At 44.8% G+C, this 27361-nt stretch overlaps 1 protein-coding gene across 2 annotated transcripts in view; it reads right to left on the bottom strand.

Annotated features, from left to right (window-relative positions):
- The window catches only part of HSD17B4 (hydroxysteroid 17-beta dehydrogenase 4), a 544183-nt gene that overhangs the window by 307686 nt on the left and 209136 nt on the right, over positions 1 to 27361 (bottom strand). For both annotated transcript variants that reach the window (XM_082251744.1, XM_082251745.1), the window contains exons 10-11: positions 23292 to 23316; positions 15253 to 15381 (exon numbers count right to left, since the gene is read on the bottom strand). In XM_082251744.1, the coding sequence (XP_082107870.1) occupies positions 15253 to 15381; positions 23292 to 23316 (154 nt within the window). The remainder of the gene's footprint in view (positions 1 to 15252; positions 15382 to 23291; positions 23317 to 27361) is intronic.

Below are 27361 nucleotides of genomic sequence, written 5' to 3'. Positions count from 1 at the left end.
ATCCGGGGTGCCCCACCGTAGGCACAACTGGTGGAAAACGTCTGGATGGAGGGACCATTCCCCCTGATCCAGGGTCTGACGGCTGAGATAATCTGCCTGCCAATTCTCCACCCCCGGAATGAACACCGCAGAGATTGCTGGAACAAATCGTTCCGCCCAGCGAAGAATGCAAGCCACTTCCTTGGCCGCTCGGACACTCTTGGTGCCCCCCTGGTGATTGACATAAGCCGCGGCCGTGGCATTGTCCGACTGGATCCGAACCGGGCTGCCCTGGAGCTGCTCGGTCCAGTGAATCAGACAAAGTCTGATCGCTCTCAGTTCCAATACATTTATCGGTAATCTGGATTCTTCCGGGGACCAAAGTCCCTGGGCAGATAATTGACCGAGAATTCCTCCCCATCCGGATAGACTGGCATCCGTGGTCACTATCGTCCAATATATTGGCAGAAATGACTTTCCCTGGCTGAGCATTGGGGACCGAAGCCACCAAACCAGAGACTCTCTGGTCTGTTTGCTCAATCGTATCTGATTGTCCAGGGATTCCGGATTCCGATTCCATCTGAGGAGAATCGCTTGCTGAAGAATTCGGGTATGGGACTGGGCAAATGGGACTGCTTCGAAGGAAGCCACCATCAACCCCAGAACCCTCATGCAAGTCCGAAGGGAAGACCAGTTGTTGGACAGTAACAACTGGACTGCTGATTGAATCTTTCGAAGTTTCCCTACCGGAAGAAACACTCTTGTCCTGACTGTGTCTAGAATTAGACCCAGATATTCGAGCCTCTGGGTGGGAACCAGAAAAGACTTTTGCTGGTTCACCAGCCACCCGAATTCCTGTAAAGAAATCATAGTAATTTCTATGTTTTGTAGCAAGGTCTGAGGAGACTCTGCATGAAGCAGAAGATCGTCTAGGAAACCTAGAATCGATATACCTCTTTGGCGCAGAAGTGCCAACATTGGGGCCAACACTTTTGTGAAGACCCGCGGAGCCGTGGCGAGACCGAAAGGTAACGCCACAAACTGATAGTGGTTCTCCTCTACGGAAAAGCGTAGAAAACGCTGATGTCCTGCGAAAATGGGAATGTGAAGATAGGCGTCCTTGATGTCTATGGACGCTAGGACATCCCCTGGATGCAGGAAGGCTGCTACCGTGCGAATGGACTCCATTCTGAATCTTCTTATGTTGACGAAAGAATTGAGTGCTCTTAAGTCCAGAATTGGACGCACTTTGCCCTCTTTCCTGGGTATTGTAAACAGGTTTGAATAAAACCCTTGAAACCGTTCTGTCCAAGGAACGTGGACTACCACTCCTTGTTGTAGTAGATCTGTGACTGCTCTCCGCAGATCTTCTAGACGATCCGGAGATAGTCGGATATTGGAAGGGAAGAATCGCGCCGGTGGGAGAGATCGAAACTCGATCTTGTACCCTGACTTTATGACTTCGCAAACCCATTTGTCCGGGATTCTGGAAAGCCATGGATCCGGGAACCGGCGAAGACGTCCCCCCACCCCAGTTATGGGTGGGGGCGCACCTTCAGGCTTTGGATGGTTTATCTTCAGGTCTGGAGGGGGCGGGCTTTTGCTTGCCCGACCAACGACCCCTGACGCCTCCTGTAGGAACCTTGGAGGACTTAGTTTTTTCACCCGCTGGACGAAAAAACCTCTTGTGAGCAGAAAAAGAAGGCCCTCGTCTTTGACGAGTTCCTCTACCTTTAAAATTTTGCGGTAAAAAGGTGCTTTTTCCACCGGTGAGATCCTTAATGATCTCATCTAAGTTGGCTCCAAATAGACGTTCTCCTGAAAAGGGGATATTAGCCAATGCTTTTTTGGAACCTTGGTCGGCTATCCAACCTTTTAGCCACAGTGTACGCCTGAGAACCACTGCTGAGACTGATGCTCGCGCCATTAATGGAGTGGCGTCTAACGCCGCATCACATACAAACTGTAACCCCTGTATCATTTGTTCCAACAAATCTGATACCGCCTGAGGGACTTCTTCTAAGTCCCGGCGTAACCACTTGGTCCATTCAGTTACAGCCTGCGAAACCAGACCAATAGCAATTATTGGCCTGAAAGCTGATCCAATCAAGGAAAACATGGTGCGAGACATAGCTTCTATCTTGCGATCCACTGGATCTTTAAAAGACGGAGCGTCTTCTAAAGGAATAACCGTGGCTTTATTCAATCTAGCAATTGGTGAATCCACCACAGGTGGTTCTGTCCATTTCTTAATAAGGGTTTCCTCAAACGGATAACGCCTGTCAATGCGTTTGGAAATATTAAAAGTGCGTTTTGGCAGACGCCATTCTTCATCGATTGGATTGCCAAAACATTTGGGCAATGGAAAAACCTTTGCCACTTTGATGCGCTTTTTAGTCCCAAAAGGGATCTCAGTTTCAGCTATTTCTGATGGAATACCCTGTAACCTTAAAGTCTCTTGAACAGATACAATGAGTGCGTTTACCAACGCTTCCTCTCGGGCTATGGCAGATGCCGAAACATCCTCCTCACTGTCTGAAGAGACAGGACCCGAGACACCAATACCAGATGAAGTACCTGCAACTGCAGAAATAGGCTCAGAGTCTGAATCCGAGGTTTCAGATAATAAGGGGTTAGGCGGGGGTCGCTTTCTTGCGCCCTGTCCCTAACAAGCCACTTCCACCCGGGACACAAAAGTTTCCATAATGGCTGACAAAGATTCAATTGTCAATGGGGTGCTGGAGGATCCCGCAGACCCCTCGAGGGGATCCGGAGGAGATACATGAGTGGCAGGGTCCATGTTAATACAGGACACTTTTTGCCAGCAATAAACAAAAAAACTCTTTTTTTTTTTTTTTTTTTGTGTGTCTCCCCCTAGCGCAATAGCGCCCCTCAGAGTACCTGCTTCTCGATCCCAGAGAGAGAGAGAGGGACCCCCAAGGCTCACCAACCGATGCAGTGCAGTTTCCAACAAAACTGCAGCCAGCGTCTGTCTTACACAGACTGGAAGGAGCTGTTTGCTTTTTCCCGGGCAGAAGGCGTGGCTCCGCCCCCTGTGTACGCCTACGGGCGTTCCCAGCCCTCCACGAGGAAGCTGGGCTCACAAAACATGGCCACCCCCATAGAAGAGACATAAGACTCCAAAAACATGGCGGCCGGCGTGACCTGAGGACATACATGCATTCGGTCTACGGCAAAATGGCGGCGGACCGCCGATATCGTCTTCCCAGCACATCCACCTGCACTCTGCTGAGAGGTGACATATGGATCTACAGAGATACACTGCACATAAGGTAGGATTATACCTCCTATGTTTGCTGTAATGTTACAGTCTGCTGGGTAGAGTGTTAGCTCTTGAACCAAGTCCACTTCCCACAAACACATGCTGTATTACAAGGGGGACTTGTAAGTGTCAGATATATACTGACCATATATGGAGGGGCCCATAATATATACTGCCTCATAAATGAGGAAAAAAAGGGAACGTTTTACTCACCATACCGAACCGACAGGCACCCTCTCTTCATAATACCCTCTCCACCGAGGTGGGGGTTTGTGGACGCCTCGACTCTCTGGTCCTGGCGTCCAAGCGAGCTTTTAACTCGCAAAGTCAGTCCCTTTACTGGGACTCCGTCGCGGCCGACTCAGCGCACTGGTCTGCACGCGTTTTTAGGCAGAAACCGGGGTGACCACTGGATCTCACATCCAGCCCGTCGCCCGGCCCCGCATACTTACTTGAATATGTCGCGGCCGACCAAGCGCAATGCCTGGTCTGCACGCGCTCGTAGGCCGGCTGGGGTGACCACAAGTGTCGCCCAGTCCGGCATTTTTGCTTGAAGATCTCACAGGAAAAAAACACTGGAGAAAACTACCTAAAAAATGTCTTTTTCTTAAAGAAAAAAAGTCTTGCCAGGACCAAAAGATCCCAGCAAGGAACTTAGGTCCTTACTCCTGACTAGACAGAAAAAAACTGATTCCCTGTAGCAGAGAGAGGGAGGATATACCCTCAGGGACTGCCCCCTAGGGTGGAGCCAGAACATTTTGTCATTCTGCCTAGTCCTACTCCTGCGGAGACAACATAACCCAGCTCTTGAGAATCAAGAAGACTACGTCTGTCAATGAGCGATAGAGAAAGCTGGAGTTCTGCTTTAAACTTCTCCACAACTTTTTCCCTAACCTGTCTGGTGTATTCCTTGGCCTTCATGATGCTGTTTGTTCACTAAGGGTCTCTAACAAACCTCTGAGGGCTTCACAGAACAGCTGCATTTATACAGAGATTAAATAACACACAGGTGGACTATTTACTAATTACAAAGTAAATACATAATCCTCAAGTACAGTAACAGTGTATGGCCAACTTAAAGTGGAGCTTCACCAAAAAAGGGAAGCTCCGCACCCCTGGCACTTTTGGCACTTTGTGGGGGGGGAGCGGGTACCTGGTTTTGACAGGTACCCGCTCCCACTTTCTAGCAAGATCGCCACATGGCGATCTTCGTCATTTTGCCCCCCCCCCCCCCCGCTGCCTTCTTGGACCTGTATGTGTTCCAAAAGACAACGGGAGCATTCAGAAAGTGTAGCATGACTCACACATGCACAGTAGGGAACCGGTGGTGAAGGCTTCACTGCTGGTTTCCCTTACTTGCAATGCCGGCGCCTGCACCTAAAGCCATTAGATAAATCAACTTGGGGTACGGACATCGCAGGATCCCTGGACAGGTAAGTGTCCTTATATTAAAAGTCAGCAGCTACAGTATTTGTAGCTGCTGACCTTTAATTATTTTTGCTTTGTACAGGCTGGAACTTTGCTTTAAAGGCATCATTTTCAGCAGCGGATTTCCCCAGTGGAAATCCCAGTTGTAAAAGGACAGCTAAAACTGAATGCTGCATTGCATAATACAAGAAGAAATTAAGGAGGCTTATGTACAGAATACTTTGAAGACATAGCCCTAAGCACAACGCTCAGAAAAAAAACATTGTTGCAGATGTTTAGAAAAAAATCTTGCTCTATCATTGTTCATTAAAGTTTAAACTGGGTTGGATGAGGGTGAATCAGCTGTGTAATACCATACATCTGCCATGAATCAGCAATGCAAATTTCCCCAGAGATGTCCTCCACTTGCCAATCCCTTTAGCAATTTCTTACTCTGTACCACAAAAAGTTTGGTGGGCCCATGATCTTTAAAACACTTCCCCTCTCACCCCTGTACACCTATGGACCAAAGCACTTTACATTTCTGCTATAGACCGGTTTACCTGGCAATAACTTTATCACTACTTAAAATAAAGTAATACATATTTTTTAAAAAAGATAAACAAGGCTTCCTTTTTGTAATACCGATTTGCAGAAAAAAATGGATTTTTGTAAGAACATACCGTAAAATCCTTTTCTCTGAAGTCCATTGTCAGACGCAGCTCTCATGCTTCTTTCTTATCCATTGGGACATCCCAATGTAGTGTAGGCATGAGGGGTGGGGAGAACCAGATAGTAACAAACTCCAAAGGCTAAACTTAGCCAACTGGGTAACATGAAGCTCAACCAGGAACAACAGGCGCTCACCCATGAAAGAAAAAACCCCTAAAGAAAAAGTGGTACTCCGACCTAATCCGTTTTCTCCCTAAGGTGGTGTCAGGTTTTCATTTCAATGAAGACATTGTGTTGCCTTCCCTATGTTCTAAGCCTAAGCATCCCACAGAAATTGCCTTGCACTCTCTGGATGTGGTTCAGACGATAAGGGTTTATATGACGGTAACTGAGTCTTTTAGGAAATCAGACTTTCTCTTTTGTGCTTACTGAAGGACCTTGAAAAGGTTTGGCTGCGTCTGCTGCGACCATATCCAGATGGATCTGGCAGACAGTTGTTCAGGCTTATTCACTGAAGGGTCAGGTTCCTCCTTTCCCTGTGAAGGCGCATTCTACTAGAGCGCTGAGTGCCTCTTGGGCTTTTCACCAACAGGCATTTGGTCGTCTGTGTACACTTTTACAAAATTCTACAAGGTAGATTTGTTGTCATCTTCGGATTCTTCCTTTGGTTGCAAGGTTTTGCAGGCTGTTAGTTTCATAAGCGAATGATTTATTTATCTCTGTGGACCACTAAATAAGGCGAGCGACAGGACAAAGCCGCCAACTCAGACACTCTGCGAGCAGAAGTAATAGCCACCAGAAAAACAACCTTCTGTGAAAAAGAAAGCAGAGAAATTTCCCTAATTCTCAAAAGGAGGCTTTTGAAGAACAGACAAAACTAGATTGAGATCCCACGGAGGCAACGGGGATCTCCTCGGAGGAGCCAGATGACGCACCCCCTGAACAAAAGTGCGAATCAAGCTATTGGTAGCCGACGAATGTTGGAAGTAAATAGCCAAGGCCGACACTTGGCCCTTGACAGGGCCCAAAGCCAACTGCTGCTCAACCCCTTTCTGTAAAAAGGCCAAAACCCTAGCTATAGAAAACAAGCGAGAGTGCAGCTGCAATGATTCACACCATGAAATGTATGATTTCCACGTACTATGATACATCTTCTGGACGTCGATTTCCTGGCCTTCAAAAGTGTAGCAATCACAGATTCAGAAAGACCTCTATCCCTCAACACCTTGCTTTCAACAGCCATGCCGTTAAAGCCAGTGACCGTAAAGCAGGATGGAAGATCGGTCCCTGGGACAGCAGATCCTCCACAGAGGAAGTCTCCATGAAGGATCGACGACCATATTTACTAGGTCTGCGTACCAAGACTGCCCAGGCCACCAGAATGACCGGAATTCCTTCCACCGCACCCTGCAAAGAAACCTTGGCAGGAGTAGGAGCAAGGGAAGGCATAAATCAGCCAATACTGGCTCCAAGGAGCCACCAAAGCGTCTGTGGCATCGGCCAGAGGATACCGAGACCTGGCCACAAACCTGTGGACCTTTCTGTTGAGGCGAGATGCAAACGGATCCACCTCCGGAGTCCCCCCACCGGACACACAGTAGATGAAACACCTCCAGATGAAGGGACCATTCCCCTTGATCCAGCACCTAATGACTCAGGTAATTCGCTTGTCAATTCTCAACACCCGGAATGTGGACCGCGGAAAGAGTCAGAACATTGTCTTCCGCCCATACCAGAATCTCGGCCACCTCCTTGGCCGCCAGGACACTCTTGGGGCCCCATTGATGATTGATGTAAGCCACAGCCGTGGCATTGTCTGATTGTATCTGAACAGGAGAACCGCGTAGTCGACTCATCCAGTGTAACAGGCAAAGCTTGTTCGCTCTGAGCTCCAGAATATTGATCGGCAAGGAAGACTCTGTCGACAAAGTCCCCTGGGCACAGAGCTATCCCAGCACTCAGCCCCAGCCTGACAGGCTGGTGTCCGTGGTGACCACTGTCCAGAATAGCGGCAGGAAGGACTTTCCCTGACACAAAGCTAGCAACTGGATCCACCAAGATAGTGCCAACCTCGTGAGATGGCTCAAGCGAATCTTATGGTCCAACAACTGAGGGTCCCTGTTCCATTTTGCAAGAATCTCTTTCTGCAGAGGCCTCGAGTGGGACAGAGCAAATAGGACCACCTCGAAGGTCGATACCATCAGAACCAGGGCCCTTATGCAAATCCATAGGGAAGACCGATCGGTTTCCATCAGCAACCTGATCGCCCCTTGCAACTTCTGAAGCTTTTCCAAGGGAAGAAAGACCTTCGCCAGGGCGGAGTCGAGAGTCAGCCACAGATAAGTGACCCGTACAAATGGCGTCAGAGCAGATTTTTTGAAAATGATCGTCCACCAAATTCCTGAAGTGTCTGAACTGTGATTGAGATGTCACCCAACAGTCCTGAATGAGAGCCTGCTTGTAACAGGAGATCGTCCAGATATACCAAAATCGCAATCCCTCTCTGACGTAACTAGGACAGCACCGGAGCCAGGACGTTGGTAAAATCTCAGGGAGCAGGGGCGAGACCAAAGGGTAACGCCGCAAATTGAAAATGCTCCTCTGCCACCGCAAAGTGAAGGAATCGCTGGTGTCTCTCGAAGATGGGGACATGCAAGTACGCATCCTTGATATTGATGGAGACCAGAAAATCCCCGATTCAAAGATTCCACCACCGACTGAATGGACTCCATTCGAAACTACTGCACCCGCACGAAGCAGTTCAGAGCCTTGAGGTTTGGATGCACCTTGCCCTCATTTTTGGGCCCCGTGAACAGGTTTGAATACAAACCTAGAAAGCTTTCCTGCGGAGGAACCGGCACAATCACTCATTGAACAAGGACATCCTTCAAATGATCCGGAGACAGGTGAAGACTCGACTGAAAGAACCTGTCTGCCGGGACCGAAATTCGATCTTGTACCCGGAACGAATCAGTTCGTGAACCCATTTGTCTTAAATGAAAAAAGTCCAGGGTTACTGAAAGAATCGCAGACATCCCCCACTCCAGAAGCGGGTGAGGGCACCCCTTCATGCTAAAGAGGACTTGTCCGCAGAACCGGACTGACTGGCCTTGGGCTTGTCCCAGGGCTTCTTAGGCCCTGCAGAGGCTCTGAACGGCTTTACCTTTTTCTTGCGCCCCGTAGGCACAAAAAGAACGTGTATGAGCGGTGAAGGAAGGCCCCGACTTATTACGGGGTGTTTTACCTTTGGAGGACACTCTGGCCACCATGGGGGCCGCATCCAAGGATGCATCACACAGGAACAGCAGGGGCTGGGCCATCTGGTCCATAAGTTCCATCAGCTTTGGGGGAACTATGTAAGGATCCAAGTTCCCCTTCAGATACTTCACCTATTCCGTAACCGTCTGATACCAAAACAGGCACAAAAACCGGTTTCAGATTAGAACCCGCCAACACATGAAGATGGCGGGAAAGGGATTCCACCCGCCTGTCCACCAGATCTGTAAAAACCGGGGAATCTTCCACAAGCACTATAGTAGATTTGTTCAACCTGGAGACAGGATAATCCACCTTTGGCGGTACCGTCTCAGAAAAGGGAAAACAGCGTTTGATGCACTTAGGCTAGCATGCGCTTAATGCGCCGCCATTGGTCCTTAACAATATCATGAAAATTCTCGGGACAGGAAAAACCTTGCCCGATTATTGGGTCTTGCAGGAGCCAAAAGACACCCGTGTCCCTGCCGGCGTGGGCTCATCTGCCATTTTCAAAGTTTCCCTTACTGAAACAATCAGGGCTTCCACCAAAGCGCGTTCCCGCGCTGCAGCTGAAGAGGACAGGTCCTCTTCACCATTTGATTATGAGGACAGCGACCCCTCAGGTAGGGGGGCATCCATGATAACCATATCAGTCTGTGAATCAGAGGACCGCACCAATGATGGTGAAGGCAACAGTCGTTTTCGGCTAGTAACCTTTTTCATTACAAAATAAACCTTGGTCGGCAGGCTTTCCAGTGCTGCTGAAATCGTGGCCACCGACTGCGATCCGGAAGGTCCGGTAGTCGCACTAAGGGGGTCTGAGGGTGAATTCACTGCCTGGGACTCCATATTTATTGTAACAGAAAAAAAGGCGTACTGTCCCCTAAAAAATGCAGATCTCGGTCCCCACCGCTGATCGCTGCGGTATGCAGAGTTCCCCTTAAATATATACCAACAGCAGAGTGTGCCGGAATATGCCCACAAAGACCCCAGTACTTTACCACCTTCAGAGAAACCCTCCTGAATCTGACTGTGCAGCAGGAAGTGAGAATCACAGGATATGACATCACCGTGGTATGTGAAAGGTCACGCTGCCTGTGCAGCTCCATAGGGCTACACAAAAATGGCTGCCAATGCAAATCAATAGGAAGCACAGGAAAAATAGCTGCCCCATACAAGTCAATGGAAAAAATATATTACACTGCCCACGCTAAAGATGGTGGCGCCCACGGCATGCCATGCAGTCAGGGACCCCCAATATGAAGGACAGGAAAGAAGCAGGAAAAAGGTACCACCCCCCCCAAGGACGCCAGGCGCCCCAGCTAGGGGCGCTAGCTCAGGGGACGGGAGAGGGGGACAGGGAACGGGGATTGGTATCCTGACAGGCCAGGGGGATCTTTAGGAAAGTCCAGGTCCCGTTATCTCCAGGAGAGGGACCACCAAGGGATAAGGGGGGGGGGGCTACAATTACTCACCATACCATGGACCAGGTGGGCTCAGCTCCAGGCAGACCACCTCCCACCCGGAGTGGGGGAGCTGCCAGCCGAGGGGTACGCTGAGACTCAGGACGTTCCAGGTCATCGCTCCCAGCGAGACATTCACTCGCAGGCTCATCCCCATCCATCGTGGCGAGGCCTAGTGCTGGAATATAACCTGCTCACGCTCGTAGGCCAGGCTAGGAGACCTTAAGGATCTAGATTATCCAGTGGGAAAACCTCAGCCGGCATTGATCACCAGGAGGATCCCCCTAAACACTAACTAGCAAAGTGAGTAAAGATAAATAAAACAAAAACTTTAAAAGAATAAGAAAAACTGAGACCGAAGTCCCAGCAGGAAACCTAGGTCCTACTCCTTCTCTAGGCAGAAACAAACTGGTTTCCTGGAGCAGGGTGTGTGGGTTATGCCTATGGGGACAGCCCCATGGGCGTAGTGAATTGTTTTTTTTTCCTGCCTAGAACTACTCCTACAGGGGGCAGCATAAGCCAATTTATAAGAAGTATGAGAACTGCATCTATCAATGGATGATAGAGAAACATACATTTTTCTTTTTATTCCTTAATTTATCCTGTTTAAAATGACAAAATATTAAAAAAAATTGTTTAAGGGAGAAGGGGAAGAAAGAGTTAAGAGTTAATAAAGGTAAACTAAGGGCTTATAGGAGAATAAAATAGACAAATTTTATTATATATCTTCTAACTTGTCAGGTTGCTTAACTGAGAGCGTCTGCAGATTAAAGGCCCTTTCAGACTGATCAGTTTTTCTTTCATTTTCAACTTACCAAAAGCGGTAGAAAAATGCATGACATTAAATCCTACGGAACTCTTCGAAACAGTTGCCGGTCAGTTGCATTTTTATATCCTGCAGGCTGCATTTCTGGTGCATGTTCAGTGCAGTAATAAAGGAAAGAAGAATGCACCAACCCCCCCCCCCCCCCCCCCCACCTGTTAAGATGTATGTAAAATGCACAGGCGCAAAACACAAAATCCATGTTTTTGCAATGGAACAGTGTGAAAGCAGCATTGATCTACAGATGAATGAAACAGAGTAGATAAAAAAAGTAGCAATATTACTTTGTATTTCTCTATTTTATGTCTGAGCAATGTCGATAAACACTGGGTCAGAAGATTTGTTTTTTGACAGCTGGAGCTGCTGTATTTACACAGCAACTCTCAGGCTCTGTTCACACCTAAGCATACTGCAATCACGGGCATAATCACGTGATTCTACCCGTGATTTCAGAATCACAGCAAAACACTGGATACGTTTGCAATACATAAATCCCACGAGCAACCAGACTGAAGTGAATTGCTGCAAACATTCCACTATCTCAAAAGTGCATAAAAAATATATCCAAAAGATGCTGCGCAATTAATGAAACAATAATTACACTATTAAACCCAAAATAACCTGCGCCCCCTATTGAACACCAGCTGCTAGCTCAAACACTGGAAACATTTGTATAGATGATACACAAGAGCAGCGCTAGTAAATAAATAGGACAACAGTAATAATGTTCATCAAAGTCCAATAAAGATGGTGGTTAAGCAGATAAATCAGGTTTACGGACTCTCCATCCAGGTGCTTGATACAGCAGGAAAGTGACACAGACCATCCACCACACACTGACTCTTACCGACAGGTGGCAATCAAAGCAGCAGTTAGTGGTTATGGGACCACTACACCCCGTTCTCCAGGGAAAAAGCTGGGGTTAGCCAAACCGAACCAATCCTTTAGGGACAGTACTCCACATAAGATGATAGGCAGAAAACAATCCACCTTAACCACTTCAATACCAGGCACTTTTCCCCCTTCCCGCCCAGGCCAATTTATAGCTTTAAGCGCTGTTGCATTTTGAATGACAATTGCGCGGTCATGCAATACTGTACCTAAACCAAATTTATGTCCCTTTTTCCCCCACAAATAGAGCTTTCTTTTGGTGGTATTTGATCACCGCAAAGTTTTTTCTTTTTTGCTAAACAAATAAAAAAACACTGAAAAGTTTGAAAAAAAAAGTTTTGTTTAGCTTATAAAATTTTGTAAGTAGATACGTTTTTTCTGCACTGATCAGCACTGATGAGGCCGCACTGACAGCCACTGATGAGGAGGCATTGATGGGGTGGAACTGATGGGGTGGCACTGATATGCAGCATTGGTGGGCACTGATAGGCGGCCCTGATAGATGGCAATGATGGGCACTGGTGGGCAGCACTGATGGGGAGGGGCACTATCGACCAGCAGTGATGGGGAGGGCACTGGCGGACTCCCGGAGCCCTGATTGCCATCCCTGGTGGCCATGGTGGGCATCCCCTGGGTCATGGGTGGGCATCCCTGGTGGCTCTAGTGGTACCCCCCCCCTCCCAAGGATCTGCACTGGTAATCAATGCTCTGATTACCAGTGCAGACCCCCCTGTCAGGAGAGCCGCAGATCGTACTCTGAGGAAAGCCAATCAACGGCACTTCCTATTTACTATGCAACCAGCTGTGATTGGACACAGCTGGTGACATGGTAAAGAGCCTACGTGCGCTCTCACCATCCAGCTAGACATAGTAGGCAGAAAGCTTGTAAAACACTCTGTAAGGAATGCTCCTCTGTTTCAACCAAAAAGATGGCCGACCTCCGACTTCCGGGTGTGACGTGATGACGCTGGCAAGCTCCTACAAACGCGTTTCGTCACTACATCGTCTTCAGGGGGCCCTCCCTGAGGACATCGTAGTGACGAAACACGTCGGGAGGAGCTTGCCAGCGTCATCACGTCATACCCAGAAGTCGGAGGTCAGCCATTTTTTCTCTAGCTGGATGGTGAGTGTAGGCCTTTGTTATTATAATAAAGGTGTTTCAAACATACTGCACTATGGGCGCATTATTTTTAACATTTCCCCCATGCATGAGGTTGGCCGCCTGCCTGGAGATTTAAGGTGGATTGTTTTCTGGCTATCATCTTATGTGGAGTACTGTCCCTAAAGGATTGGTTCTGTTTGGCTGACCGGCGTGCGGATGTCCTCAGCTTTTTCCCAGGAGAACAGAGTGTAGTGGTTCCATAACCATTTACTGCTGCTTTGATCTCCACCTGTCGGTAAGAATCAGTGTGTGGTGGATGGTCTGTGTCACTTTCCTGCTGTATCAAGTACCTGGGTGGAGAGTCTGTAAACCTGATTTTATCTGCTTAATCACCATCTTTATTGGACTTTGATGAACATGATTATTGTTATCCTATTCATTTACTAGCGCTGCTCGTGTGTGTATAATCAATAAATAAAATAAATACATGTCCTACAACCGTGTTTATTCAAACGTGGCAAAATCATAAAAATCATAAATAGTGACAAAATAAATGAACTGAATAAATTCATATCTCCAAAATGTGCAAAAATCCAAGGTGAAAAAATAAAATCACAATATATATAATACAATGTTCAAAAGTCTGTGCTGTGCAAATAAGTCCCAATATATTAAGTATTTGCCAATAAATATAGATACTCCAAAAGTGCTGACAGTGCTGTAAACATGCAGATAAGAAGTCACATGAAAGTGACAGAAGTGCTTCTAAGGTGCCACAGTGAATAATCTCTCCCAAAAAGACTGTGCATCCCCTTGTGAGTGGGCGCTCACCTTAATAAATGTGACCTCGCAATTAAGCTCAGTCAAGCAGCGCTTAGTGCCTCTCTGGGCTGGAGATAAGATCTATTCAATCCCCCCAGGTGGGGATCCTCTATGGGATATCTCTCCCTCTCTCCAACGTTGGTATCATATGAAGGAAAAAAAAATCTAGATCGTGCTGAAATCCTTTTATAAAATGTATTAAATAACCAAAAATGAGCTACTCACATTCATAGGTGCTATGGTGCACCATTCCGTATAGAGCAACGATAACCAGATAAAAATCGTGGAGGTGTGGTGAGAAACACACAGCCTGAAGTGTGCTGCATATGCCGGCAGACGCGGTCTCGCTCAATCCGGGTCAAGCGCTGCTTAACTGATCTTAATTGCGAGGTCACATTTATTAAGGTGAGCACACACTCACAAGGGGGTGCATGGTCTTTTTGGTAGAGATTATTCACTGGGGCACCTTAGAAGCACTTATGTCACTTTCATGTGACTTCGTATCTGCATGTTTACAGCACTGTCAGCACTTTTGGAGTATCCATATTTATTGGCAAATACTTAATATATTGGGACTTATTTGCACTGCACGGACTTTTGAACATTATATTTTTATTTTTTCACTATTTATGATATTTATGATTTTGCCACGTTTGGATAAACACGGTTGTAGGACATATGTTTATTTATGGTTTCATTAATTGTGCCGCATCTTTTGGATATATGGGATACGTTTGCGATGCCATTATTTGTTAATGGCATTCCAAGCGCGGTGCAATTTTGCCACGATTGTTGAGTGGAAAAAGAAAACGCGCTGAAATCGTGGCAAAAATTGCAATGCCAAATGCTCCCAGGTCTGTGCCAAGATTTGCTACATGAGCTTCTTTTGGGGCGTTTTATGGAGCAGGGGGAGGCCCATTCAAATGAATGGTGCCGCTCCAAGAAAAAAAATAAAAGGTGGTGCAGCAGCTGTCTCTGCACTACGCTCAGGTGTGAATGGAGCCTCAGGCTTCATTTATAAGTTGAGAATTGCAATTGGGAGACACAGCAGAGAGACAGAAGGACTGGACAGGCTACACGCATCCTGTGTACTTTGAGGACATCTTTTTTTTTGGACGTGTGTAGCACGTCCAGTGTCCTCAACTGGTTAAACTAGGTAGGCAAATGGGGTATATTTATAAAGCAGTGCCTTTGACTTTCACTAAACATTCACTACAGATTTATATCTGCAAGCGTTTCAAATTGAAACAATTTGGGGAATGTCATAACTAGTACTTCATAAATATACCGCTGACATATGCAGAGAGCAGCTGAGGTAGTTAGGACGTGCAGACTGTAAATTACTTTCTTGTTTTGTCTTCTTCATGTTGTTCGAGAAAAAAGGATGGCGGAGCCCAGTAGAGGGACAAACTGGAATAGATCTTTTCTCCACTGATTATCCATGGTTTATAAGCTGGATAATTCAGATTTTACAATAGTTCATCAAAACATTAACTGGTTCCCAATCGATAGTTGGCCTAAACAATATTTTGCAGCCCAATTTATATATGGTTACCTTGAATTGTTTGGGGCTTAGTGGCATTATCGAAATCGCAAATCTTTGCCCACTCATCACGTACAGCTTCAGGCGTCATTGGGCGATTCTTCTGTCTGATAATGGCGCCGAGAGTTCTTTCCCATCGCACTAATTACAACAAGGGAATAGAAAATATTGATCAGCATCCTCAAGGTGATGGCAAAGAGTATGAAGACATGCAGAATAAACTTCGTTCTCAAAGATAGTTTCTAAAGGATGTTCAAAGTGTTTAAAACTAACTATCTTGTTTGCCAACAGCTTTAAAAAAGGTCTCGCCATTTTTCCTATGCTACAAAGCTCTGTGGCTCAGGAGGGAAGAGACCTTTCAGTCCAAAATGTATAAAAGCGCGCAGGGTTTTCATTCTCTTTGTGAAAGCACAAAAACCTGTCTCCAAAAAGCAAAATTACATTTCATTCTGAAAAGCTGGCCCTGCGGACACCGGCAGAATGGAAGTGAAATGTTGTGGAGTATAACAATGACAGGGTGCATACATTGCAGGCTGAAGCTGTGATACTGGAAACGTATAGTCTTCATAGGAGATAATGAACAGGTTGAAAACACGCTGAACACCGACAAGTTAATGTAAAAGCATCGAAGATTTACGAGTGATGCTCTCCTGGAGACATTTTTATATGTAGTATAAAGGTAAATAGTACTGCACTTCAATGCTTTTTAAGGTTGCCATAGTGGTAAGTCCCAACACTTAATATTTGTTTAGTCTGCTCATGATATCATGCTAGGGCGAGAGTTGCGTTTGATGGGTATATTGCATAAGGAAAGAAAATATATAGCTTGTGTCAGAAATATGCAATGTGGGAAACACAGTGAATTCTGTGTGTTTCCTGCAACGCATTGAAATTGCATGGCGTTTATGCGATCTGCTGGTGTCAGTTAAAATAACAACACCCAAAAAGAGCTCGCATAACAGTGTGGTTGCCTGAATCGGATGTGAACACCTATGCAATCCAATTCCACTGCGGATACAGTCCGATTTGAGCCATACATAATAAATAGCTCACAGCGTACAGACATCGCATGTGATTTGCACAGGAATGTGGTGCGATTTCTGAGAGAATCACATTCAATGTACCACATCACAGCCATGTAAACCTAGGCTCAAAGTGCAGCTGACAAATTTCTGATCTAAAAAGTGAACATAACTTGACCTAAAACCTTTTTAGAGTAACAACAGTTCTTAAAGTGAAAGTAAACTTCCATCACTATCTTTTACCTATAGGTAAACCTATAATAAGGCTTACCTATCGGTACTGTAAATACCTCCTAAATTAGCACCGTTTAGGAGCTATTTACTGTACATGCAGCCAATGACATCACTGGTGCAGGCGCGGAAGTGACGTCATCGCGGCTCCAGCAAGTCACAGAGCCGGAGTCCAGCAGACCCGGAAGCAAGACAGGTGAAGATGGGAGCGCCTGCAGCTCTGACATCTCGGCACTGGAAGAGCTTTGTTTTAAGGCAAGTTTAAAATAGATGTATGGGTTTTTTTTTTTTTTAGATTTATACTTACCTGGGTGGATGCAGGAGCGGTCCGATTCTGCACCTGTCCCCTGGCACCTCTACACTGAGAACCGAGTGATCAAACACCGCCGATCGCTCGGTTCTGAGAGCTCCAGGAGCAGAGAGCTGTTGCCTGCCAGTCAACAGCTCTCCGCTCTGCCCCCTCTTCACTCACTGGAGCGCCGGGTTGTGGAGGGGATGGAGGGGACAGAGCGGCCGGCTCAGGCTTTCAGCACTGAATGGCTGAGCCGGTTATCAGTCCAGACACCTGGCGGATCCTGATTTCCATTGCTGTGATGACGCAGTGCCTGGACTGACTTCTGTGACATCAGCAGAGAGCGGACTTCAGCCAAATCTCTGCTGAAAATGGGTCACAGGTGTACAAAACGAACTGAACTCCTGTGATCCATAGGAGATGTACAAACGAGCTTTGTACACCAGATCTGGACTTCTGCTCAGGTCTAGATTAACGTGATTCTAAAAAGCAGAAGGTTTTTTTTTTTTTTTTATCTTAATGCATTCTATGCATTAAGAAAAAAAAAAAAGAAGAATTGTGTGCAGCAGTCCCTTCATACTTACCTGAGCCCCCTCAGATCCAGCGATGTTACATGAGCGACTTGGCTGTCCAGGACTTTCCCTCCTGATTGGCTCCCGCTGCTGTCAAAGTCATTGAGGCAATGAAGAGAGCAATGGGGCAGGGCTGAGACGCGGCATGTGTCTGAATGGGCACACAGAACAGCTGCTCAGCTTGGGTACCCCCATAGCAAGCTGCTTGCTGTGGGGGCACTCAGCAGGAGGGAGGGACTAGAGAAGAGGAGGAGCTGGGCTGCTCTGTGCAAAACCACTGTACAGAGCAAGGAAGTACAGTAATACCTTGGTTTGCGAGTAACCTGGTTTACGAGCGTTTTGAAAGAAGAGCAACATTTTTTTTAAAAATCTTTCTTGATATGAGAGCACCGTCTTGATATACGAGCAGTTTAGTACAGTATAAGCATGCCATTCCCTCTGTTACATAAAATGATGTGTCCCTGTGCCTGTACTGTATATAAAAGATGCTGATTTCTACTGTTTCAGAGCATCTCCCGGCACTTATGTGACTCCTCATCTCTCTGCTCTCCCCGGCGGGTGGGGCCAATCCCTCCCACTGACGTCATCTGGGGAGGAGAGAAGCAGAGAGCCGAGGAGTCATGCGAGTGCCGGGAGACGCTTTGGTACAGTAGAAATCAGCATCTTTAACCACTTTACCACTAGAGCATTTTGCTGTCTTACGTCTGGGCCACTTTTTGCGATTCGGTGCTGTGCGACTTTAACTGACAATTGCGCGGTCGTGCAATGCCGTACCCAAACGAAATTGACGTCCTTTTTTTCCCACAGAGCTTTCTTTTGGTGGTATTTGATCACCTGTGCGATTTTTACTTTTTGCGCTATAAACAAAAAAAGAGCGTTTATTTTGAAAAAATAACAATATTTAACATTTTTTTATATGAAATTCCCCCCAAAAAAGATGTAAAAACCAATTTTTTTTTAAATTTTTGGCCAATTTGTTTTCTGCTACCCATGTTTGGTAAAAAAAAATCGCAATAAGCGTATTTTGATTGGTTTGCGCAAAAGTTATTGCGTTTACTAACAAAGGGAAAGATTTATGTCATTTTTGGTGTTTTTTTGGCGGCGATCTGCGATTTTTTTTGCGGGACTGTGACATTGCGGCGGACAGATCGGACCCTTGACTGACATTTTTGACACTTTTGGGGGTACCAGTGACATTACTGCAGTAATCAGTGCTATAAATATGCACTGTTACTGTAAAAATGACATTGGCAGGGAAGGGGTTAATTTTATTGGAGAGGGAGGGGTTAATGTATGCCTGGTGCTTACTGACGTGTGGGGGGGGGGGAGGTGACTATGTGAGAAAGGGACAGATCGGATGTCCAGCTATGCTGAACACTCCGATCTGTCACTCCCTGTCACTGAGGAGATCCGCCCGCTTGTGTTTACACAGGCGGGCGGATCGCCACACTAGATCCGACGCTCGGGGCAGAGCAGCGGCGATCGCCGCTGCTCCTCCCCTGGCCCGACTCCCGTTGTGAATGAAAACAGCGGGAGCGCACCTCCGGCGGCGCGCGAGCGCCGCCTACAGGGGAGGAGTCTGGCGACGTAGGTCTACGTCGTCAGACGGGATCGTGCCACTTTGCCGCAGTACTATTCCAGTACTCAGTGGTAAAGTGGTTAAATATAGTACAGACACAGGGACACAATGTTATTTAACAGAGGGGATGGCATGCTTATACTGTACAGTAATGTGCTTTATATATGATAGCAGCATATCTTTATTTATACCAATAAATGGTTGTGGAACAAATCATCTGAGTTTCCATTATTTCCTATGGGAAAATTTGCATTTGATATACGAGCGCTTTGGATTACAAGCATGCTGCTGGAACGCATTATGCTCGCAAACCAAGGTATTACTGTATAACTTGTTTAATATTTAAAAAAAAAAAAAAAAGGAGACTAACATCACTTTAAGGCCTCATTAACACTTGCACTATCAAACATAGGTTTATATGCATTTACAGAACATTTGCAAATGCATAAAAACACATGTAATAACTTTTCAGTGGTGCAATTCACATTGTGCATTTACCTGTGTTTGGGTGCGGTCAAGTTTAGCTTTGTTTTGAGGAAATAGAATTCAGTATTTCCAGGATCCAACTAGACACTCTAAATGAGACTAAGCATGTAAACCTGCTTTAACGAAGGGACACCTATGCTGGAAAAAAAATGTTCTGTAAAGCATAAAAGTATTTTTTATTGCCAGATGGCTTCTGTGTTTAGAAAAGCTAAATGCCAGGGTGCATGAGCCCTAAAGGACAAGTTCTTGATTTAAAAAAAAAAATTCTTCACCTCCTCCGACAACTACAGCTTCCGGTTTTGTTTGCAGACTAGCCAGTAAAAATCTAGTGCAAACCTATCCGCGCTGCGCCTGCGCACAGTAGGCGAGAGGCTGTAGACCTAGGGGAAGGAAGGGGGGACTTATTGTATTAAGTCAGATAGGAAGGGGGGCTGGGTCTATTTTTTTCTCTTCCTGAATTTGTCATTTAAGCCTTGTCCTCTCTCGCGCATCGCTGAAAAATTCCACGGGCTGTATTGTCCACTGAAGTTTAGCATTCTTACACGTGATTGACAGGAGGTTGCACTAAGCACCAGGACCTAGTCCCAACTTAGGCAAAAGCCTAGGCCACATGTACAGCCTGGGCTTTGGATCGAAGAGACTCCACAGGGATTGGTTTTCAGAATACCGCCTGTCCGCTCTCATCCGATCCCATCCGATGCGATCCCCTGGACGGATGGAAAATAGGGTTTCCATCCGTCCGGATTTCAGGGACAGGATCGGATGTGGATGGCAGCGGGTGTCAGCGGACATGTCCCCGCTGACACCCGCTGCCCCAGAGGGATGCATGGAGGATCCGATCAGATCCGCCTAAAAAACTGACAGGCGGATCTGATCGGATCGCTCGTGTGAAAGGGGCCTTATAGGGTGTACCCTACTTAAGAAGAAAGAAAACACCCTGAAATATGATTTTTAAGTTAAACTAAAAGCAATAGCGTGAACACAAATAGGATATTTTTATACCCTTATGGTGCTCTTGACAGAAAAACCATTGGGGCCAGATAGTGACTAGCATTTCACCTGCTACTAGCAGGTAAAAAGATGAAGCCATTATAACAGCCAAATGTATCTGGCTTTACCTAATAAAAAAGCTTTGTGAGTTAGGTGTTAAAATCACAAAGCAAAAATCCCATAGCCATTAGCACCACTTTAAGAGACTTCTTTCTTCTCTGATGAATAATGTAATATTATCAGAATATACTATTATTCAATAAACCATTTTTTGGATATGTGAGAATACAGATTGATGAGTACAAACTATAGGGAAAGGAAGTTAAATTTCACAAAATTACAAGAATAAAAGAAGCCGAGCCTTCCAGAGGCACATTTGAGAATCTACCTGCAGCAAGGGGCACTGCATTATACACATTTCAGACTAAAAGAGAAGTGTATTTTTTTTTTTTTATGTATTTATGTTGGGAACTAAAAAAATATTTCATTTGATTTAAATCAAGTAAATATGAAACACAGCATAATAATTCATCATATTTACATCATCAGTAAGCAAGTGAAGTTTTAGGGTAATTAAACATGTTACTGATGTATAGGATTCCTAGCAGAAAATTCCTGCGTAAAAACGTGAGGATAGGCTATATAATAAATGTCCGTATTCTTGCGTTTTCATGAGTACACGAGTGTAAAAAGGTTTCTAGCTTTTCCTGGATTCTGTTATATGCGTATATACAGTACATGCATGTACAAAGCTGTCCAGCAACATAAAACTAGCTGTATTTAGATCAGTAAGAAAAAAAACATTTAAAAGCCTAAAAACATGGCGTTTTTAGGCATCCAAGTGCAGGACCTAGGCTCATTTGCACACGATAACCAAAGTAACCATAACTTCAGTGCCAATAAATATATTTGTAGCTAAAAATCAAATGACATACCTGAATGGGACAGAAAATGAAGTATTCTTCCCTACCTGCTATGTAGAGCTGCGTACAGACTAAGGGACAGCCTAAAACCAAAAAGCTTCTACTCCACACTCTAGAAAACACTTTATGTTCTGCAAAACTAATGTCATGGGTCTACTGTTGCAAAGTTTATTTGTAAAAGTGAAAAGAAAATGATATAAAATTTTTAAGGTAAGCTGATTTTAGTATAGTTGTAAGACTTCTTAAATAGTATTCACTGTTCATCAACAAAACAACATTTTTTTTCTATACAGTGGTGATCGAAAGTTTGGGCACCCCATGTAAAAAATGTGTATTAATGTGCATAAAGAAGCCAAGGAAAGATGGAAAAAACTCCAAAAGGCATCAAATTACAGATTAGACATTCTTACAATATGTCAAAAAAAGTTAGATTTTATTTCTATCATTTACACTTTCAAAATAACAGAAAACAAAAAAATGGTGTCTGCAAAAGTTTGGGCACCCTGCAGTTAATATCTTGTACTGCCCCCTTTGGCAAGTATCACAGCTTGTAAACACTTTTTATAGCCAGCCAAGAGTCTTTCAATTCTTGTTTGAGGTATCTTTGCCCATTCTTCCTTACAAAAGTCTTCCAGTTCTTTGAGATTTCTGGGCTGTCTGTCACACACTGCTCTTTTAAGGTCTTTCCATAGATTTTCAATTATGTTGAGGTCAGAAGATTGTGAAGGCCATGGCAAAACCTTCAGTTTACGCCCTTGATGTAATCCCCCATGGATTTCGAGGAGTGTTTAGGATCATTATCCATTTGTAGAAGCCATCCTCTCTTTAACTTCAGCTTTTTCACAGATGGCATCAAGTTACCATCCAAAATTGCTGAAATTTTATTGAATCCATTTTTCCTTCTACTCGTGAGATGTTCCCTGTGCCACTGGCTGCAATACAACCCCAAAGCATGATTGATCCACCCCCATGCTTAACAGTTGGACAGAGGTTCTTTTCATTAAATTCTGTGCCCCTTCTTCTCCAAACGTACCTTTGCTCATTCCGGCCAAAAAGTTCAATTTTAACCTCATCGGTCCACAGAACTTGTTTCCAAAATGCATTAGGCTTGTCTAGATGTTCATTTACAAAGTTCAAATGTTGATTTTTGTGGGGACGTAGAAGAGGTTTTCTTCTGATGTCTCTTCCGTGAAGACCATATTTGTACAAGTATCTCTTTATAGTGGAATAGTGTACCACAACTCCAGTGTCTGCCAGATCTTTCTGGAGGGATCATGCAGTCAAAACGTGGGTTTTGAATTGTTTTTCTCACAATCCTGCGAGCTGTTCTGTCTGATATTTTTCTTGGTCTTCCAGATCTTGCTTTAACTTCCACTGTTCCTGATGACTGCCATTTCTTAATTACATTCCGAACAGAGGATATTGAAATCTGAAAACGCTTTGCTATCTTCTTATAGCCTGCTCCAGCTTTGTGAGCGTCAACTATTTTCTGCTTCAGTTTTCTAAGCAACTGCTTAGAAGATCCCATGGTGCTGATTGTTGGGGCAAGGTCAGATGAGTCTGGGCATTTAAAACCTTTGAGATTGACATCACCTGGTCTTCCCAGACGATGATTGAGAACAATCCATGACACTGGCAGGTCTCAGCCTTGCAAAGGGGACAGTGCATGCTATAAATTCTGCAGGGTGCCCAAACTTTTGCAGGCGCCATTTTTTGTTTTCTGTAATTTTAAAGGGGCAATGATGGAAATAAAATCAAACTTTTGTTGACATATTATAAGAATGTCTAATCTGTAATTTGATGCCTTTTGGAGATTTTTCCATCTTTTCTTGGCTTCTTTATGCACATTAATACAAATTTTGGGGTGCCCAAACTTTCGATCACCACTGTACTGTACTCATCTTTATCATTGTTACAGAATACCCAAGAGAGAATCATAGTTTTAGAAATACTCACATTTTCCAATCCATCCTGCTCCAACCTGTAAAAAGACATGTTGACAGTTTAAATTTGCTGCATCTCCAACTCATTTTACAACACAACTCATGTAATAAGGATTTGCACCTTTTTCCCAGTGTAAGAACACAGACAGAGAAAGGATGGCCAATACTGAAAGGTTGTGTTAGGCACAAATTAAACCAAGCTTATTCTTATGTTCCCTTGATCTTTAATGTCTTTTCCTACAACTCAAAACCATATGATATAGGGCTTATCTTAAAGTGGAATTTGTAGTACTAAGCGTAAATCAGCTCTGAAGCCTCTTCGAACTCCTATATTAACCTCCAGAAGGCAAAGGCTTATGCGGTGTACACAGGATCAGATAATCGGACGACTTACCGTTTCGGGTTTTGTTGCATGATATTAATATCGAATTTAACTGTTAAAAGCGTTCTACTAAAACGTTCAATTTTTTTCCATACGATTCATGAAAAGCTTCCTTTTTTCATAGTTGCGTATCGGAAGTGATGCCATGTACGTGTATGACCCTTGTGGTAGCCACGCCTTTTGGCTATTTGTGTTTGTATAATAGAGGCATATTTGTGTATTGCTCTCCACACGTTCACTCATTTCCTTTAGTTTTTTAGCTCGTTCTCACAGTACAAATAGAGAACTAGATTGAAGGAATGCAGGACGCAGCACTACCATCTTGGGGATATTGGCTGCACAGAATGTCCTTAACCAGTTCCAGACTGCCTAACGCAGATATACTGCGGCAGGGCGGCCCGGCTGCGCAAAATCACATACATGTACGTGATTCTGTGCAGGTGATGTAAGGGGCGTGCGCACATCGCCGGAGCGCCACTCCTGCTGTGTTTGGACCCGGGACTCGCTGATCGTTCGGCAGAATGACAGAACGGCGGTCTGTCTATGCAAACAAAGCAGACCACTGTTCTGTCAAGGAGTAAAAGAGATCTTCTGTTTCAGGTAAGCGTAAACACAGATCTCTTTTCCTCCAGTGCATGCACTTCCCCACAGTTAGAAAGCACTTCCAATGAGCTCACTTAACCCCTTGATCATCCCTGGTGTTAACCCCTTCCCCTTTATACGGTAAACATGCATTTTTTTTAGCACTGTATTGGCGTCACTGGTCCCCAAAAAGTGTCACGTAATGTCAGATTTGTATGCCGCAAACTCGCAGTCCCGCTAAAAATTGCTGATCACCGTCATTACTAGTAAAAACATCCCATAGTTTGTAGACGCTATAACTTTTGCGTAAACCAATCAATATACACTTATTAGGATTTTTTTTTTTTTTACCAAAAATATGTAGCAGAATACAGCTTGGCCTAAAGTGATGAAAAAAATTTGATTTTTTTAATTTTTTCTATTGGGCATCTTTTATAGCATAAATTAAAAAATGTATTTATTTTTTCCAAAATTGTGTTTTTTTTTATAGTGCAAAAAATAAAAAGGGCACAGGTGATCCGATACCCCAAAAGAAAGCTCTATTTGTGGGGGAAAAAAAGACATCAATTTTATTTGGGTACAGCATTGCACAACTGCGCAATTGTCAGTTAAAGCAACGCAGTTTCGTAACGCAATAAATGGCCTGGTAAAGGAGGGGGTAAAACCTTCCGGAGCAGAAGTAGTTAAAAAGAACAAACAAAAAAAGGAAAGCATGGTGCAAGTAAAAGATTTTCTGGTCGTTTGCTGGAGCATTTTCGTGGTACGAATATCGTTTAGGTTCTCCAACCTCCTTCCAGGTTATTTTCACGTTTCTGATCATGCACTGTCTTGGTCTATCGATTTGTAGCGGACACATACTGTACTGACTAAATGATTTTCGTTCGCTAGGCTATCGTACAAGAAATGTTTTCATGTTTCTCCCTTTAGATACTGTTGGATGAACTGTCGTGATTGGCTGTCGGAAGCTGTGTACTAGCGATCATATTATCGTACGATAAATCCGAAAGCGATTTTTATCATCCAATTGTGATCGTGTGCACGCCCTATTCTCAGGGCGCTCCAGTCCAGTCATGTGATCCAGTGGCAGGCTTAAGGGGTTAGCAACAGCCAACAACGGATGCCCCATAGTAAGCCTATGGGTGATGCCACCGCTCAGGCATTGCCAACTAATGTTATCCCTCTTTTTTCCCCCTGAAACTGGACGCTGGGAAGATCATGTATGCAATTTTGCAGTATTTTGCTCTCAAGGATTGTTCACAACCAGTGGTATTGGACTAGGTTGCCCAAAACGTGGCTTATTTTCTGTGGCTTCAATTCACAGTAACACACTACATTTTGTGTGCTTTGGAGAAAAAAAAATGTAAAAAAAAAAAAAAAAGGACTTATTGCATTTTAGCACATCTCACTGCACCACATAACCTTAGAGATGGTAGAAATGGGGGGAGCACTGCAACATGTGTTAAAAACACATTGCAGTGTATGTTACAATGCTCACTAACATATGTGCGCTATGCACACAATAACATACTATAGTGCAATCAAGACCTCACTATGCATTTCACTTTTTTTATAGATGATTCTCTGTCAATCCAGGTCATTGTGCACAGTTAACCGTATCCAGTTATTCTCTGCAATTTAAGGCCAGCATAAGGCAGGTCATACATTATGCAATTTTATTTCCTTCAACCACTGGTTGAAGTAAAGAAAATTGCTTGATTCCCCCATCAACACAGTCAGTATTGATGGGGGAATCCCTCTACTGCGCTATTGTACTATAAAAGTGGGAGGTTTTGGACTTGAGTACAACCAGCCTGACCATACATGGATCAAAATTCTACCAGTTTCTGCTACACGAGCCAAATTTTGATCCGTCTATGGCCTACATTAGTGATTTATAATTTTTTTTACTCCATTCATTTCATCACATATACATCTTATAATATATAGCAATGCATAAAAATAAAATATATACTGTATAATCCAAAAGATAAGGCAGCAGCACTCATAGGGTTTGAAACACTCAGTGATCAGGTTTATTTCGAAGTTTTGACAAGGTACAAGGTGTCCTGAGGAAGGCAAGCTTGCACCACCTCGAAATAAACATACGTACGTACGTACATTATATATATATACATACATACAGTGGGTACGGAAAGCATTCAGACCCCCTTAAATTTTCCACTCTTTGTTATATTGCAGCCATTTGCTAAAATCATTTAGGTTCATTCTTCTTCCTCATGAATGTACACATAGCACCCCATACTGACAGAAAAACACAGAATTGTTGACATTGTTGCAGATTTATTAAAAAAGAAAAACTGAAATATCACATGGTCCTAAGTATTCAGACCCTTTGCTGTGACACTCATATATTTAACTCAGGTGCTTTCCATTTCTTCTGATCATCCTTGAGATGGTTCTACACCTTCATTTGAGTCCAGCTGTGTTTGATTATACTAATTGGACTTGATTAGGAAAGCCACACGTGTCTATATAAGACCTTCCAGACAGGGGCGTACCTAGAGCATTTGGCACCCGGGGCGGATCCTATATCTGGCACCCCCCCCCCCCCCGGCGTGCAGGCGACGAACCGCACATTGACCCGGCGACCAGGCCCCTCCTCCTCTGCAAAAACGGCGCCGATTGACTTGAGGCGCCAGACAGACATACATGTAACTGGCAGTGGCATACTTACTGTGTGCTACTGCCAGTGGTGTCACTAGGGTTGGTGTCACCTGGTGCAGTAAACCATGGTGTAGCTCCCCCCCAAAAAATTATTTTCCTGTTTTCTGAAAGCACGCCAAAGATGCGCATGCAAGACTTTTGGTGCGTTTTCAGAAAATGCAGGAAAAAATGTATAGGACTGCAGTAATAACTGCGAGTAAAATGTAGGAAGACCTCCTTTAGATTACACAGCCCCCGTACCCCTGGACCCCTTTACATTACACAGCCCCCCCATTGGAACCCTTTACATTACACAGCCCCTGTACCCCTGGACCCCTTTACATTACACAGCCCCCCATTGGAACCCTTTACATTACACAGCCCCCGTACCCCTGGACCCCTTTACATTACACAGCCCCCCCATTGGAACCCTTCACATTACACAGCCCCCCCCC

This window comes from Pelophylax lessonae (assembly GCF_965119305.1).
Source record: "Pelophylax lessonae genome assembly, chromosome: 1".
NCBI lineage: Eukaryota > Metazoa > Chordata > Amphibia > Anura > Ranidae > Pelophylax > Pelophylax lessonae.
This window is presented reverse-complemented; position numbering and strand designations above follow the sequence as displayed.